Below are 15135 nucleotides of genomic sequence, written 5' to 3' on the forward strand. Positions count from 1 at the left end.
GGGGCGGGTGCCCATCTCTTTCCCCGATCGAGAAACGCCATCTTGAAATTCACTCAAGCTCCTGCGAAAGGAAAGACACTGGTTTCACCAAGGGGTTCATTGCTGGCAGGCGCCTGTCGTCGCATGTGACATGATGGAGCCGACATTCGACATCCCCGACTCGACCGACTGGCTCGAAACGCCATTAACGCTTCTCGCGCCGTTCGAATCCTTCCTCCGCTGCCAGGTCTGCAAGGACTTTTTCGACAATCCCGTGATTACGTCGTGCAGCCATACCTTTTGCTCGTTGTGTATCCGACGATGTCTCAGCACGGAAGGAAAATGCCCTGCTTGCCGGAGCTCAGATCAAGAGCTGAAGTTGCGTCGGAATTGGGCGGTGCAGGAGCTCGTTGAGGGGTTTAAGAATGCTCGGCCGAGCATATTACAATTGGCTAAAAATGCTAGTACTGGCGTGGGTAATGGTGAAGCTGTAGCTTCGGGAGAGCCCGCGTTGAAGAAGCGAAAAATAGAGCCGGATGGGAATGAGGTCGCCACAGATGGTCCTGCTGAGGAGGGTATTCGCACACGATCACGAAGTCGAGGAGTTGCGCAGCAGGCTCCGGTTGCTCCAATTGAGGTCATGGATGACGTCGAGGATGACGAGTATATTCCAGGTGGGATCTTCTGATGGCGTTGGTTAAGGTCTTTGCTAACCTCGCAATGCAGAGGATGGTTTGGTACCATGCCCCATATGTGGACGAAGGATGAAAGAAGAAGCCGTTTTTCGGCATCTCGACTCTTGCACTGGGGGTGTAGAGAAATCCAAACCAGCCGCGTTCGGGTAAGACCATGCAACAAAACCTCAGGGCTATTAGCAAGATTGCTGATCGTCGATTAGGTCTCTAGCGTCTGGTTCTCTGAAGCAACTCCCAGTACCTACAGGGAAACCTCCGGAAAGACTTCCGGCCATAAACTACTCTCTATTGAAGGATACAATGTTGCGTAAGAAACTCAAAGATCTGGGCATACCGAACTGGGGCCCGCGACCTCTTCTGCAAAGACGACACACGGAGTGGATGAATCTATGGAACGCCAACTGTGACTCCAGGACGCCGAAACCTAAACGGGAGTTACTGCGCGAGCTAGATGTCTGGGAGCGCACGCAAGGAGGAAGCTCCGTTACCCTCACTGACACAACGAGCTCTGTGATGAACAAGGACTTTAATACAGGGGAGTGGTCGGCCAATTATGACACCGACTTCAAAGCATTGATTGCGAATGCACGGAAAAGGAACGATGCTGCCGTTCGCTCAACAATACCAAATGCGTCGCAGGGGGGCTCCATTGTGTCGCAAAACACCCAGCCCATTGAACAGCCATCTGAGGCGACGATTTCTCAGCAGGCTGTAGAAACAGGAGGCGCAACGAATGATCAGAATATTGTTGCGAACGGAACAGAGGTTCACGCCATAACAGATTCTCCCCAGGTACTAAACGGAATAAGTGCTGTAGTAAACCTGCCGAACAATATCGTGACGGAGGCTGAAGTTCGGACGGCTTCAGTAGCCCCCAGTGCTGCTGCGATGGATATCCGCAATGTCTTGTCCAGCGAAGCCGACGTTCAGAAATTCCTCGACCACGGTCAAAGCTAGGGTTTGACCTTCTGTGAAAGCACAATCTGCTAGTCTTTCGAAATTCCCAGTCAAGGAACGGGATCCGGGTTTCACCACGTCGTTTATGCATTCTCTTCCACCGACATCTGTGAGAGCTTCTCGATGCTATCTTCCAAGGCAAACTCGACATTCTGCCCCAACTGTGTTTTCCGGGCAGCTTCCTTGGTCTCGAGGCCGAGGTTATCAAGCTCGGCAAGCTGCTTTCGGGTCTTCTCTGCTTCTTGCTCTACCTTTGCTTCCCTTTCCTGGGATTCCAGCTCTTCGAGCTCGTCGTCGATCTCACCTTCGTCGATCTGAGGCCCAGCTTCCCCGATGATGTTTCCGATCTCATCCACTTTAGACATCTCTTCACGCAGCTCATAAACCACATCCTCAACCCTAGAGACATCACCAAGTTGAGCATTTAAGCCACGGAGAGCACCCATGCTGGTTTCCATCACCTTAACATGTTCAATCTGATCACTGGCCTGCTCGATCTTGAGCTGGGTTTGCTCGAGCTGTGCCAGAGTATCTAGCCGCTGCTGTAGATTATGTTCAGCGAGTATCTTCGAGCGCACCGCCGCCAGGGCTGAAACGCGGTTCTTCTTGCTGAGAGCGGCTTTAGCGGTTTCATTGAGCTCGCTGATCTTCTTCTCCAGACTCTCCACCTGCTTCGTCATTGTTGCTGCAAGAGATTTGATGGAGGCAATAGCCGTATCTTGCTCGGTTATTTCTCTCGGAGAGTCATTCGCGGGCCGGAATCTGATCGTCTAGCATATATTTAGCGTTGACCATATCCAGCGGATTAGACCGCATTCATACCTTGCCATCATAGGCGACGGCCCCCTTATCGCGGGACAAATAGAGCAATAACACATCCAAATCAGTATCAGAGAGCTCGCTGTTCTCATCCAGTGCCGTCCTGAAACTCTCAACAAAGCTTTCTTTAGAGTAGATCAGGTCTGTTTTCGACGGGTTAGCGCCCATTGCCTGCTTGACCACCTTCTCTCCCACCTCCTGAAACACAGTCAGCAAGTACTCCTTTCAGCATAACCGGCAGTTTGAACATCGCGCATACCTGAAGATTAGCCACTAGCACCAACTCCTGGTTCTGCAACCTAGGAGAATCAACCCCAGAACCAATCACCACACCACGTATTTGCTTCAAACCCCACGTCATGACATTCCACGGACTCAAAGCCGTCGTATCAATAAGACCCCATTGTGGCTTGCGCAGACTCGCCGCGCTGACTCTATACAGCTGCACGGGGATCATAGTCCGATTCCACATAGCATCTTCCTGCAACGCACAAGGTCATTAGAAGCCGCCAAAGCAGTATCCCAGCTATGCACTCCGTAAAGGTGAACATACAACAACAGCCCCCAGCGCAACAGGCCGGCCGAACTCCGGGCTCTCCAAGTCCCTCAGCAGCCCCTCATCAGCGCGTAATATCAGATGATTCGCCTTGCGCCGTTGCGTCGACCCATCATCGGCACTCCGTGATAGTGTATGCGAAGAGATCAAGCCGTTTCGCGCGGCTTTCGTGAGAGCTTGTTCCCATGCCGAGACGTTTACTTGGTAGCCGTCTGGATTTGTTTTCTTCTGAATGGAGAAATCGGAGTATAGGGATGGGAGGCGGTTCCTGGTACGGAGGGAAGAATGTTAGCGACAAAGATTGGCGGTGTTGCGAGGCGTCTACTGTACTTTCTGAAGGATTCCTGCGAAAGGATGAAGTTGAGGAGCTCGCTCATGTTTAGTATCCGTTTCGAGATGTGGGGTAAGGCGGAATCAAATGTCTATAAGACTACCAGCGTCTTCCCCGCTATGAGGTGGCCCAGTCTGTGCCCAGTGGTTCTTGGATCTGATATCGGTCGTGGATCATTCTATGATTTCCACTACGAAGCTTGTTGGCGCCTTATCGATAAGCAGTGGCGCAATCACGTGGGTCGACCCCTTCCCCGACAACAGCCGCGGAGTATATCCGGACTATAGGGATAGACCACTACAAGAACAGATGAAGAGTGAAAGCGTGGTACGGCCTCATGAGAGACCATTTCATACAAGTCTATTATAATATTTAATCTGTTATACGCCTCGTTCTCATCATTGTCGTGTAGTTATGCTCGTTCAAAATCGTCACTTGGCGCGTTATCCTCATCTCTCGTGGTCTGGAGTTGAGCCAGAGTTGCGGTGTCTAAGGGATTAAGGTTACCAATCAAGGACCTGCGATTCATGCGCCGGTCGAGTTTCTCGCTGGTTTCCTCGTCGTCCAAGGGATCCGTACTGCCTGTTTCCTCCTTGATATCCAACCCTCTTGCTTCGAGGTACCCGACCTTGACGGAGAGCCGGAGATTATCGACAAAAGTTTGCATCTCTGGCATGGGAAAGACGCCATCGCTGCCCAGTACATCCGCATAGAGACGTTCAGCTTCCTCGAGACAGGCCGAGGCTAATGCTGGCTTCCCGAGCCTGAGCCACATATCGGCGGCGAAAAGGCTCCACATGCCAGCTTTGCGACGGCGGCCGCCAAATCGGACCCCGTTTGGAGGCACTCGCGAAGCGTAACATGAGGATATCCTTTCGCTCAGAAGGCCTTGCCCGACAGACTCTACCAAGCCATGGTCCATGGCCCGCATGGCCCATTTAGCTGCGCTTTCGGCTGCTGAGCCGCCTCGTGATCTCAGCAATTCGACGACCAATGTAAGGCAACGTAATGTGGTAGGGGCATCCGAGCACCGAGTGAGATATGAATAGCAGGCCGTGTCGAACATCTGGTCGATGCTCTCGACTTTAATCTTGGAACCCGCCCCAAGAGGGTTTAGTAATGTGCTGACGGCGCACATTTCGTACGCGCCCGCATGGTATCTCCAGGCTTTGTCATTGGCATAGTCCGAACGTAGGAGTTCATACGTAGATGCGGCCAATTTCCAATCACGAAGCATGAAAGCGTAGTCCGCCATCTTTCTTAGTATAGCTTCAGAGTAATCATAGTGGTAATAGCCTTGAGACACGTTATAGTTCCCGCTTGCTCCGCCTGAGCCCGAACTGGAGCGAGAGCTCGAGCCAAAACCGGCCCACTTGCGCGACATCGACATGAACCGGCCACTGATACCGCGTCTTCGCGACGCTACCTGATCGTTCCAAACAGCGACCCTATTTTCCATGAATGGCACAACAGACTGTGCGACGAGTTCTCGAACAAACCCTTTGATTGCCATCACGTCAGAGTCGAAGAGGTATCGAAGCCCGTCAGAATCGAGGTCAACAAGTGGTTCTACAAAAATTAGCATGTTTGGCTCACAACAGCCATCCGAATCCACGCTTACCTGGCCGCTCAGAAAGCCACTCTGACGGCGATAACCACTCGCATTCTGGAACTTGCACACTATCATCGTCCGTCACAACACACTGATTGCTGCGTAGTCTCAGAAGGTGACAGTGTAAACCAAAGTGCCGCTTCATTTGGTCATAGAGTTTCGTTGACGCAGAAATATCGTCGCAATCCTCGTCGTGAACGAGCACGTAATACCGAAGGTACTCTGGATGGATCCATTCCGGTACCTTTCGTTGGCCATTGTTTGTATCTGCATACAATTGTCGAAGAGATTCCAAGGGTGCTGAATTGCGAGAGCTGATAGCAATCACACTTGCTACAGGGTGACGAAACGTTTCATGAGGTGAGGCGGAGGCGATTGACAAGAGTTGCCGAAGGTATAGCTTATATAGTGGTGAAGTGGAGGAAAGACCTATAAGATCTTTATGATGCAATGCCCCGCTCAGCGGACCATCTGCTGAATCCAGCTGCTTAGCTAGAACTGCCTCAACCTGGGCTAGGGGTGGGCTCCGTCCCTGATCTGGGTCATTGGAAGCCCGGCATATCTCCCCCAAGTCGACAAACCGCACCCCATAGTCTTCCCACCCACGGCTTGACCCTACACTGTCACGAACGACCAGTTTCCCTGGCACATTTTCTCCGAACGGCCGAATCAACTCCCAGAAACCACCCTTGAACCCCTTTTGCCTCGCCAGCTCATCGGTGTCGGGGGATGCGTAGACGCCAACAACGGGGGAGAAGGACCGGATTATTAGAGATCGCGTATCGAGGGCGGAGTCAGCGCGCCCATCTAAGGGCGAACCTAGTGATGTTCTCTCTATTTGGGGTGTCGTGGACCTGACAGAACGAGCGGAGGGGGAGGCAGATCGAACTGGAAGTTCGGTGGTGTTCGAGAGCAGGATGGTCGGAGGCGAGGCTATCCTAGGTTCCGCCCTTTCCGTGTCTAGAGGCGCAGATGAGTCACGGCGCTCAGGGTATCTCGTCTTGGAAGAAACTCGGGGCACGCCGGGCGAGAAAGACGGCGGAGGTTTGACCGGAGCAGCATCTCCGGGCGATGTCATGGACACCGATTGAATTCCGACAGGCGAAGAGTAGTAGGGATAAATGAGGCTCTAGACCTAGCCCATTCGAGGACGTAGGGGAGTATCGAAGTAGCTAACACAATGGTAGAGAGGTTATATTGAGGCGAAGGTCGGAGATTCTTTGAGGTTGCGAAAGGCGACGGCGATAGGTAAATAAGGCGAGGCTGCGCGGCGGTTTCGGGCGAAGCCAACTCACTGCGCATGAACGTGGAGCAATTCTTCAGGACAGGCGGACCGCGGTGACTTGCACATCACTCCAGCTGAAGAACCAGATGACAAACTCACGAACTAGCCACACCACAGAATCACCCGAGACAAGGACTGTTCCAGTGCTGCAACTGGGATGTTGGAGGACTCGTCACAAGCCAATGAAGGCGGTGATGATCGTTGACTGCCGCTGAGGCTTCCTGCGCTTCATCGCGATGACTCAATGCTCTTCAGGCTTCCCAGCGATTTGACTCAAAAGCTTCCAGCTCCTCCTCCCCCCTCTGGGATGCTCTTCCTTTATGTTCGCATCTGTCTCTTCTTCTCTACGGGTCTCCACTAGGCTAACGCGAAGAGAGATATTTTCTATCAGACGCCCCTCATTGCGACAGTCCCTCTCACAACCCACTTCACTCCATCTTGCTTCGTACGGCAATTTTATGACCGGTCGTCAAGTTGCTGAGCCCCCCTCACCGCGCGCGAAAAAGAGACGGCGAATATCCGCGGCTACATCCGCGGAAGGCGACCTTACCACCATGAACACAGCCGTGGATGATACCTCACAGAAGCTCCCGACTATACAGCTCACTCGTGAAGAAAGTACGCTGAAGGACCTTCTGCTCGACGTTGCTCAATACATCAAAGACCGTGGCACAGGAAACACAAATGGGGACAGCACGGATACCGTCCTCCGGTTTACTGGTGGTTGGGTGCGGGACAAGCTGCTAGGAGTGGACAGCAATGACATTGACGTTGCAATAAACAATATGACCGGCTATCAGTTTGGGACCATCCTCAAAGAATATCTGGATGCCCCGGAGAACATAAAGAAGTATCAATGGAAGCGCGGAGAGAAGGCACCTAGCCTCCACAAGATAGAAGCGAACCCGGAAAAGTCCAAACATCTGGAAACCGTGACGACAAGGATATTGGGCTTCGATGTGGATCTGGTTAATCTCCGAAAGGAGGCTTACGATGAGAGCAGCCGGACACCTCAGATGGAATTCGGGACCGCGGAGGAAGACGCCTTGCGCCGAGATGCGACCATAAATGCTCTCTTCTACAACCTGAATGAGTCCAAGGTTGAGGATCTTACAAGAAGAGGTCTGGACGACATGCGGGATAAGATCATTCGAACGCCGATGGAGCCATACCAGACGTTCAGAGATGATCCTCTTCGAGTGCTGCGGCTTATTCGCTTTGCTAGTCGGTTGGGATTCCGCATTGACGAAGACACCGAAAATGCCATGCAACATGACGATATTGGCTCGGCGCTCAAGCTCAAGATTAGTAGGGAGCGCGTAGGTATTGAGGTGCAGAAGATGCTCCAGGGCCCTGATCCACGTGGAGCGCTTCACGTCATTGATCGACTTCGCTTGTACCCTATCATTTTCGCCAACTATCAGGACGATGCTACACCGGACTGTTCAGCCTGGTCTCTTAGCTACGACGCGCTACATCGCCTCATATCTTCAGCGGGTGAGTCCGACACTGCTGGTCATGTTCGCGCCTTGCTTGTTCCTGGCTCGCTTGAAACATATTATGCCTGGACCATCGCTGCATTTGCACCTTGGTCAGCGATTCCCGCACGTATTCAGGGAACCAAGCCAGCAGCTCCGCGCATGGCAGAGGCTGCACGGGACGGTTTGCGGGCGGATAACAAAACGCTCAACGTACTCAAGCAAGCAGCAGTTTACTGGCGCAATGTCATTGATGTGAAAACAGCACTTGTCGAAAACAAGATGCAAGGAACGCCTGCGGAAATCCGGCAGCAGGTTGGGTTACACGTCCGGTCATGGACACCAGAGTGGAAATTCTGTGTTCTCTTGTCCCTCCTCCAGGAAATAATGCAGGGAGGGGACTATGTTCAAGGTGAGGCCCTACTTCCTGTGCTTCCAACTGCAAGAATCGCCACTTACACACCAGTTTCTATCGCAGTGGTGCAAAGTTATAACCAGTTCCTTTCCTACATTGTAGACCAGGGCCTTGAGGACGTCTGTGATCTTAAGCACATTGTAAAAGGAGATGAAGTTATGAAGGAATTCGGTGGAAAGAAGGGGCCCTGGGTCTCTAAGGCTCTGAAGCTCGTAATTGACTGGCAATTGCTGCACCCGGACAGCCAGGACAAGCAAGAACTATTCAAGTTTCTTGAAACTAAGCGAGAAGAGATAGGTGTATGACCGTAATATCAAGAATATATTACAATGTGATAAGACTTCCAATTGCAACGCCCATCTTAACCTGTACCTGAGTAGAGAACGTTCATAACGTGATTACTCAGCAGCACAATCTTATGCACTCCCAGCATGAACTAATTTATGCAGTCTTACCTTTGGGCTGTGCTCATCCACGGCATGTTAATATAACACGTCGGCGGAGCACTCTGATTCGATGATGGAAAGGCTGCGCATCATAGCACAGGAATCTCTCCAGCAACCGACGGTTGCACCTATCACAGACTCTGTCCTGGATGGCTTTACCGGAGCTACCGTCACGGAGTTATGGCAAGAGATATCCACCAAGTCAGATAGCAACGAAGTATGAGCTCATGGACATCCCGCAGTTCTAAACTGACTTATAAACAGGCTCTTCAGAACTTGCTCATTGCAGAGGCATGCTTGAGAAAGCAGTCTTGTGCAACGCCGTCAGAAGCAAACAAGAACGCCATCAACAGCCTCTACAACTGGGCGAGTGAACTTGCTCTGCCGTCACCAGTATTCGCGGAGTCGTCAGAAGACTCGTCCTCGGAAGGTGAGGATTCTATTTAAGATAGAATGCCAGCTTTGCTAACCTAGTAATAGCGCAAGAAGAAAGTCGGCAGAAATCTGCGCTTGCTATATCAGTAATCTCGTCCCTGTACGCTCTGCTTCCTCTCGAGGAATCAGATGATGCATCAAATGTCGTGATCGCGTTGGGCAGCTTTACCTCTGAGTCAGATGCATGGAACACACACGATGCTTTCACTACTGCTACTTACTTGCTGGGAGAATTTGTTGATAAAGCTGAGCCGCTGTCTTTCTGGATGACAGTGGAAGGCATCCTCAAGAACCGAGTCAGGCCTCTCTTCGCCAAATCCAAGAATCCTGCCATCACGGAATCTGGTCGAAAGAACTTCCACTCTGTGTCCTTGCCGCGGTTCGACCTGAGCATCATTGATCCTGAGACAAAACCGTGGAAGAACCATGATGCCTACATCACAGTCGTCTTTTCCTGGATTCTCAAGCAGTATACGGTCTGCGCTCGCCACACTCAAGACTATCATATACTGACTGAGTAACAGCCCACCGATATCGAGACTCTTGAAGAACACTTCCCCCTCCTAGTACCACCGATCCTCACCTTAATCGACGATGACAACATCTCCTACAAACGCCTCGGCTGCGTGCTGCTATCCCAATTCCTAATCCCCATCCGCGGAAGCAGATCCGATATCCTCCGCCGAACAAACCTCTCTTCTGTCTTCGAAGACGCCATCAGACCGCTCTTCCACTCTCTCCCCACAATCACCCCAGAAGACGACTCCATCCAGCTCCTCAGAGAAGCATACCCAGCATTCCGCTCCCTCCTGCAAATCAGCTACAGATTAACTCCAGCCGACCCCAGAAGCCAGGGCCAAAGTACGCAAGCCGCATCCGCGAAACGCCTCAAAGACGACGAGACGTTCATAGCAGCCACGACCAAGGCCCTACGCGACCATCTCATCCCGTCCTTCCACCATATCAGCTCCACGAATACGACGGCGCCAGGCTCGCACTTTGCGTCCTTCCCTCATCCCCGTCTCTCAACTCTCCTTCTTGACCAGATTGCCCTTACCTGCGCGGGCCTAAAGATCCACACAACCAAGTATCTCCAGGATATCATCCCCCTTATATACAGCACACTCTCGAATCCCTTCGGCACCGCACACCCTCCTCTCCTCCTGTCTTCGCTCTCAGTCACGCGCGCTATATTGCTTAACGCGTACCCGCGGGTATGGAGATGGCGAGGCGAGCTCCTCGGCGCGATATGCTCGTGCTGGCTTCATATCCTCGAAGACGAAGAGGAGTCTAAGGACACAGACGAGAAGAAAGCTGCCGATCTGGAAAAGGTGAAGAAGCAACTTCAGGGCTCGGTGTATCTGCTGAGATATGTCCTTGAGAACCCTCTTCTCGACGATAATGATCAGGGGCAACTGGAGGCAAAGGGAAATGTTGGAAAGGAAATGCAGATGTTGGTTGATGCTGACAAGAGTTTGAAGGGGTGTCTTCTTGCTGAGGTTGACCCTGGTGAACCCAGTCATTTTGGGTATGATTGATGAGGCTATATGGAGGTAGACTAGCAATCCAAGCTACATGATCAACATTCGATGGACAAGCCACTACACGACTGTGAACGTAACTAGACACCCCGGGACTACGAAGGAACAACCACCTGATCAACATCCGGTCCCCATCCACCTCCGTCGGGGCCGGAGATCCGGACAGTATTGACCCCCTGCACCAAATCAACATGAACAGCACTGCTCCCAACGCTCCCACCAAGATGTGAAGTCGACACAAATGCCACGGTCTGCGCCTCGCCATCATTGATGGACACAGCAGCATACCGGGGGTTCGTGTCGCCATTGAGGTACTTAATGTTAAGCGTCACGCGGGCCGTGTCCCCTGCGTCAACCTCAAGCTCAACAACGCCCTCGTTCTCGCCGTCTCCAGAGCCACCAATATAACCGGCTGCCACTGCGCCACTGCACCGGGAGCAGCTGATCGTTCGGGCACCGCCGGAGGGCACACCGTCCTCACCTTCATATGCCGTTCCGTCGGACCCTACGGTCCATGACCCCACGGCTAGATCCACGCTCCAGGAATCATACCACTCAAGGCTTGCGGTGGCGGTTGACCCATCAATCTCTAGCGGGAGCCAGATGTATGTGCTTGCGCCGAGGTTTGTTGATACCCATCGGTCGCCCATGTAGATGGCCTTGTCGGTGCCTAGAGGTAGAACGTAGTTGACTTGGCTCGTGAAGGTGTTTGAGCCGACGGGGGCGAATTCGGTCCAGTCTGTCCAGGGGCCGGAGAGGGAGGTTGCGGTGGAGTAGATCTGAGATGGCATATTAAGGTCAGTTTTGCGGCGCAAGCGGGCGGACTTAGAGTAACGCACATTGTCATTAGGCGACCACCCGGTGAGATGAGAACCAAAGATGAAGTATGTTTCGCCGCGCTTGATCAGCGCTGGAGATTCCGCAAAGTACTCCCAGCCAAATGTTACATTCGCAACATCGAGGTAATCTTCCGTAAGCTGGATGATTCGAGTTCCGTACTCGCGCTATGTATCCGTCAGTGACCTGCCCGATCCAAAGATAGAGGGTGACTTACATCCTCACTAAGCAGATAGGCAGAGCCATCGTCATCTTTGAATAACCCGATATCGCGACTCTGGAAATTCAAAGGCCGAAAACTTTCCTGGTAGACATACTCACCACAGACACTCTCCCCGGTGGCAACACCAACCCGGGCGTCTTTATAGTCCGTCGAGTCGATGTGCATCCACATGACGTATTGCCCGGTTTGATCGTTCTTGATTATTTTGGGCCTCTCAACAATACGATTTGGGCCAAGGTCCGCGCCCTCCTCGTCGGTGACAGTCAAAAGCTTGTTCACGAATGTCCATTCGATCAGGTTAGTAGATGAATAGCAGCTTACTGCTTGGAACAGGGCGCCGTTGGTTTTCTCTTCGCCAATCAGGTAGTATACCCCATCCTCTTCGCTGTACAATATTAGTACTGTGACGTGGACGGGTAGTTGATGGAAGCGAGACGCACATGAGTCCGGCGCCGTGGGCTTGGACGTGCTGTCCGGTGTTCGTCTAGAAGGCTGTACGTCAATAGAACTTCGACGAAGTCCCAGTTCGAACAAAGCAACTTACAGCAGTCCACGTTGCCCCAGGGATGATATCAAGTGCTGCCCTGGCGCATCCGGCAACCAGAGCAAGGCAAAAAATCCTGATATGCGAATGCATAGTGCTTTCTTCTGTCCGCTAAACCGCCAATATGCAGTTGAAGCTCCACCGGACCCGATTCCAAGTTGAAGTTTCCTGACTCCATTTTATACCTGCCCATTGCCATATACAGCACGGAGTGCTTTTGCGGGGATATCGGACCCGACCGAGGAGCCAAGTCCTTCATGGCCCTAGCTCATGCAGAACAAGTTGATGTCCTGCTTTAGTCGACGGGTAAACTCAGGTACGCCAGTAAAACAAGGGTTGCATGATTTAACCGACTCGCAATGGATGAGGCTTGCTGGTGCAGTGTGTCAGGGGTGCGTGCTAGTCCGAGCTCTGCACCCCTGTCAGTTCAGCTTCATTGGATAAGGACGAACGGGGAGAGGGACACTGACGTAAGAGATTCATGCGGGGAAGGTGCCAAGGTTGCTGTTATAGCGAGGTCATCCGACGGTGCGTGGAGTGACCGGTCGAGAGAGCGGGCATTGCAACAGTGGAAGTGCTCCAGAAAGGCTCGAAAGCCAAGACTTGCAATAAGAGGCGTGGCCATGACGGACATGGTTCGAATAAACGAGCCATATGGCCGATTATCAGACTGCACCACCCTTTGTCCCCCTGTGCCGTCGATTCGTTCCATCTTTCTCCCATTTTCGCTGCTGGTGGGTTAGATAAACGGTGAGAAATCAGATTAGGCCACGGGGTACTCGTCAAGACAAGTAGATTGGGAGATATGAAACAAACTCGCTGCTGTTTATATTCAGTGGAGCACATATAGATACAACATCAAGACCCGGGTATACAAAATCATCAACTCAAAATGCCACGCTATGCCACTTCCCGTCTCGACTCATCCTGAATCTTACTCTTACACTCCCGCCACAACTTTGCAAGAGGACTCGGAGTGTCCTGCGCAACTTTAGTCGGGGCGTTCTCATCTGCAAGTAAAACACAGCGCGAGAGATTCTCGGCTAACCGGTGGCCGAACGGAATCGGGGGGCTCTCGCGACTCATCATGGGAACCCAGGTGTTTATACACTCTCGAGTTTGAGCTGAATTGCCCGACTCGGCGTGTAGCTGGAAAAGCAAAACGTAGTCCTCATACGTCCGAGGGCTATCCTTTAGAGGTAGCTTGCGCCACCACTTCTCAAAATTCTCATAATCGCCGCTGTTGAAGAGAGAGACCATGAGGGCTCGGGCGTGGATTGGGTCGAACGGGATATCGAGGGTCTCGATCATACGAATGACGCGGGCACCCCTCTCTGCTGGGGTTACGCCATCGTCGCTTCCTTCTGCTCCTGGCGGGCCAGGGGGCAGAGAAGCCAGATGATAAAGGCGAGCGAAATACTGCAAATTCATAAAGTCATGTCCCCTGAGAACAAGCTGATCTAGAACGGCGGCAGCCATTTCCTTGTCCGTATCTGTGAACCATTCTTCTCCGTCTGGGCCCTCACTTTGTCGCGGGGTGAGCAAGACATCAATCACCATGAGGCCTACGTTATGTGACATAGAGGCGGCGACGCAGCAGTCCATGAATCCCCAATATATGCTTTCTCTGCTGATCCCAGTATGTCCGTGAAGATATGCGGAACACGCCAGATGTAGTTCGGCCAATGTTTTGGTACTTGCCGACGCGCCTGACAGGCTATCGTTGAAAAGACGCACAAAATCGGTTGTCTTTGACTCCTGTGGGTAATCGCCCAGTAAAACCCTTACTTGCTCATGTGGCAGGGAATCGACATGTTTGAGCAATATATGGGTCGAAAGAGGCACTGCTTGAAGAGTCTGAGACAGTGACCGAGTAAACGCAGTCTTGTGCCACGGGCGTTCGAAGGGTTGCCGGCTCTTGCTGTGAAATTGTCGTCTCTGCTCAAGCGGAAGACTGATTGACGACCTGGGAACATGCGGCGATACATAGTCAGATGGTGACGAAGTTACTGAACTGGAATCACGAACCTCTGGGGGTGCATCGTCCTTGGCGACATTGGAATGCTTCTCTCTCTCTCGTTGGGCGCGTGTCAGCCTTCCTTCCCAGAGCGTCTCCAGATCCAACTCGGCTCTTTTCTCCGCAGTGAACAACTGAACAACCAGTCTCGTACCTCCCACGAGAGGACCAAACCCTTCGAAATCACCCTCCACCCTTTCAGGAAGATCATGTTTCTCCACAACGCCCGCATTGACACAAATCCAACCAGTGGTGATCCCATCATCCTTATCATCAAACATTGCTCCGGTCCGGCTAGCAATCCTAGCTCGCTTCGTCTTTCGCCGGAGCTTGATCTTCAGCTCATTCCTGCCCAGCAGTCCATCCGCGTAAGGTGACAGCTTATATTCGCTTCGCAACCAGCGACAGAGACGGTCCGCAGAAACATTGAGATGCTTAACACTGCGCGCAGTTCCGACGATCATGATAACATTTGCTCCAAGAGCCGCGGGTGTCTCTAATGGCCGCAAGTCTAGCAGCTTAAGTTCGTCCAGACCAAGATCTTTGAAGACGTATTCTAGGACTTCCGGTAGGATCTTCGGTGGGTTTTCCGGAAGCTCTGGGAGCTTCTCTCGTGACGTTACCTCGGACGCTGCGGGAACAGAGCTCTCTTCCTGGAGATACCAGGGAATGTGCTGTGAAGCTTCGGAGCTCTGTTGAGGCTTTTGCGCCTCAAACTCTTCAACAGGAGCGGCATTGGGCATAGACGAAGATGATGGCGGGTGGTGTTCTGTTGAGAGGTGAGAGGCAGAGGTCAAAGTCCGTACTCGGCCATAAGTGAGGAATGCATGACGTGGTGCGGTAGAAGTCCCAGAGGCTAATACGCGAGATGCCTCTTGATAGCACCGAGGCGCTCTCAGCAATGACCGATGCATAATGGAGCCTTCGTGGGGATGTGGTAGAGGTTGGAGTTACCTATAATGCTG

The 15135-nt window shown here is 52.3% G+C and overlaps 6 protein-coding genes across 6 annotated transcripts; 2 read left to right on the plus strand and 4 right to left on the minus strand.

The window, feature by feature from the left end:
- Positions 1–15: 15 nt before the first annotated feature.
- rad18 (E3 ubiquitin-protein ligase RAD18) lies at positions 16–1673 on the plus strand. The gene is made up of 3 exons (XM_073733083.1): positions 16–653; positions 706–820; positions 878–1673. The coding sequence occupies exons 1-3, from the start codon at positions 131–133 to the stop codon at positions 1629–1631; spliced, it is 1392 nt and encodes a 463-aa protein (XP_073581969.1). The 5' UTR covers positions 16–130; the 3' UTR covers positions 1632–1673.
- On the minus strand, positions 1673–3502 carry BDW74DRAFT_53567 (putative vacuolar sorting protein SNF7 family protein). Its single transcript, XM_073733082.1, has 5 exons — positions 3337–3502; positions 3004–3274; positions 2710–2931; positions 2454–2648; positions 1673–2401 (listed from the first exon to the last, which is right to left on the minus strand). The coding sequence occupies exons 1-5, from the start codon at positions 3381–3383 to the stop codon at positions 1715–1717; spliced, it is 1422 nt and encodes a 473-aa protein (XP_073581970.1). The 5' UTR covers positions 3384–3502; the 3' UTR covers positions 1673–1714.
- A 225-nt stretch (positions 3503–3727) lies between these two features.
- Positions 3728–6301, minus strand: BDW74DRAFT_53592 (TRAPP III-specific subunit 85 family protein). The gene is made up of 2 exons (XM_073733084.1): positions 4959–6301; positions 3728–4906 (listed from the first exon to the last, which is right to left on the minus strand). The coding sequence occupies exons 1-2, from the start codon at positions 6025–6027 to the stop codon at positions 3750–3752; spliced, it is 2226 nt and encodes a 741-aa protein (XP_073581971.1). The 5' UTR covers positions 6028–6301; the 3' UTR covers positions 3728–3749.
- A 487-nt stretch (positions 6302–6788) lies between these two features.
- On the plus strand, positions 6789–10546 carry BDW74DRAFT_169126 (tRNA adenylyltransferase; the record flags this gene model as incomplete). The annotated part of the gene is made up of 6 exons (XM_073726946.1): positions 6789–8124; positions 8179–8426; positions 8674–8790; positions 8838–8943; positions 9054–9484; positions 9533–10546. 6 exons carry the CDS (start codon positions 6789–6791, stop codon positions 10544–10546), a joined length of 3252 nt encoding a protein of 1083 aa, XP_073581972.1.
- Positions 10547–10568: 22 nt separating this feature from the next.
- BDW74DRAFT_53604 (glycosyl hydrolase family 43 protein) lies at positions 10569–12392 on the minus strand. Its single transcript, XM_073733086.1, has 5 exons — positions 12154–12392; positions 12050–12093; positions 11604–11994; positions 11389–11553; positions 10569–11328 (listed from the first exon to the last, which is right to left on the minus strand). Exons 1-5 carry the CDS (start codon positions 12244–12246, stop codon positions 10645–10647), a joined length of 1377 nt encoding a protein of 458 aa, XP_073581973.1. The 5' UTR covers positions 12247–12392; the 3' UTR covers positions 10569–10644.
- A 461-nt stretch (positions 12393–12853) lies between these two features.
- BDW74DRAFT_156935 (RsfS/YbeB/iojap family protein) lies at positions 12854–15135 on the minus strand. The gene has a single exon (XM_073725060.1). It carries the CDS (start codon positions 15082–15084, stop codon positions 13054–13056), a length of 2031 nt encoding a protein of 676 aa, XP_073581974.1. The 5' UTR covers positions 15085–15135; the 3' UTR covers positions 12854–13053.

This window comes from Aspergillus multicolor (genome assembly GCF_047715735.1).
Source record: "Aspergillus multicolor strain CBS 133.54 unplaced genomic scaffold BDW74scaffold_20, whole genome shotgun sequence".
Classification (NCBI taxonomy): Eukaryota; Fungi; Ascomycota; class Eurotiomycetes; order Eurotiales; family Aspergillaceae; genus Aspergillus; species Aspergillus multicolor.

Coding starts and splice junctions, on each gene's coding strand:
- rad18 (XM_073733083.1), top strand. CDS start 131: ATGATGGAGCCGACATTCGACATCCCCGACTCGACCGACTGGCTCGAA. Junction 654..705: donor GGATGACGAGTATATTCCAG/GTGGGATCTTCT, acceptor CTCGCAATGCAG/AGGATGGTTTGGTACCATGC. Junction 821..877: donor TCCAAACCAGCCGCGTTCGG/GTAAGACCATGC, acceptor ATCGTCGATTAG/GTCTCTAGCGTCTGGTTCTC.
- BDW74DRAFT_53567 (XM_073733082.1), bottom strand. CDS start 3,383: ATGAGCGAGCTCCTCAACTTCATCCTTTCGCAGGAATCCTTCAGAAA. Junction 2,932..3,003: donor TTGCGCTGGGGGCTGTTGTT/GTATGTTCACCT, acceptor TGTGCGTTGCAG/GAAGATGCTATGTGGAATCG. Junction 2,649..2,709: donor TGCTAGTGGCTAATCTTCAG/GTATGCGCGATG, acceptor ACTGTGTTTCAG/GAGGTGGGAGAGAAGGTGGT.
- BDW74DRAFT_53592 (XM_073733084.1), bottom strand. CDS start 6,027: ATGACATCGCCCGGAGATGCTGCTCCGGTCAAACCTCCGCCGTCTTTC. Junction 4,907..4,958: donor GTGGCTTTCTGAGCGGCCAG/GTAAGCGTGGAT, acceptor TAATTTTTGTAG/AACCACTTGTTGACCTCGAT.
- BDW74DRAFT_53604 (XM_073733086.1), bottom strand. CDS start 12,246: ATGCATTCGCATATCAGGATTTTTTGCCTTGCTCTGGTTGCCGGATGC. Junction 12,094..12,153: donor CTGGGGCAACGTGGACTGCT/GTAAGTTGCTTT, acceptor ACAGCCTTCTAG/ACGAACACCGGACAGCACGT. Junction 11,329..11,388: donor GGTGGTCGCCTAATGACAAT/GTGCGTTACTCT, acceptor ATGCCATCTCAG/ATCTACTCCACCGCAACCTC.
- BDW74DRAFT_156935 (XM_073725060.1), bottom strand. CDS start 15,084: ATGCATCGGTCATTGCTGAGAGCGCCTCGGTGCTATCAAGAGGCATCT.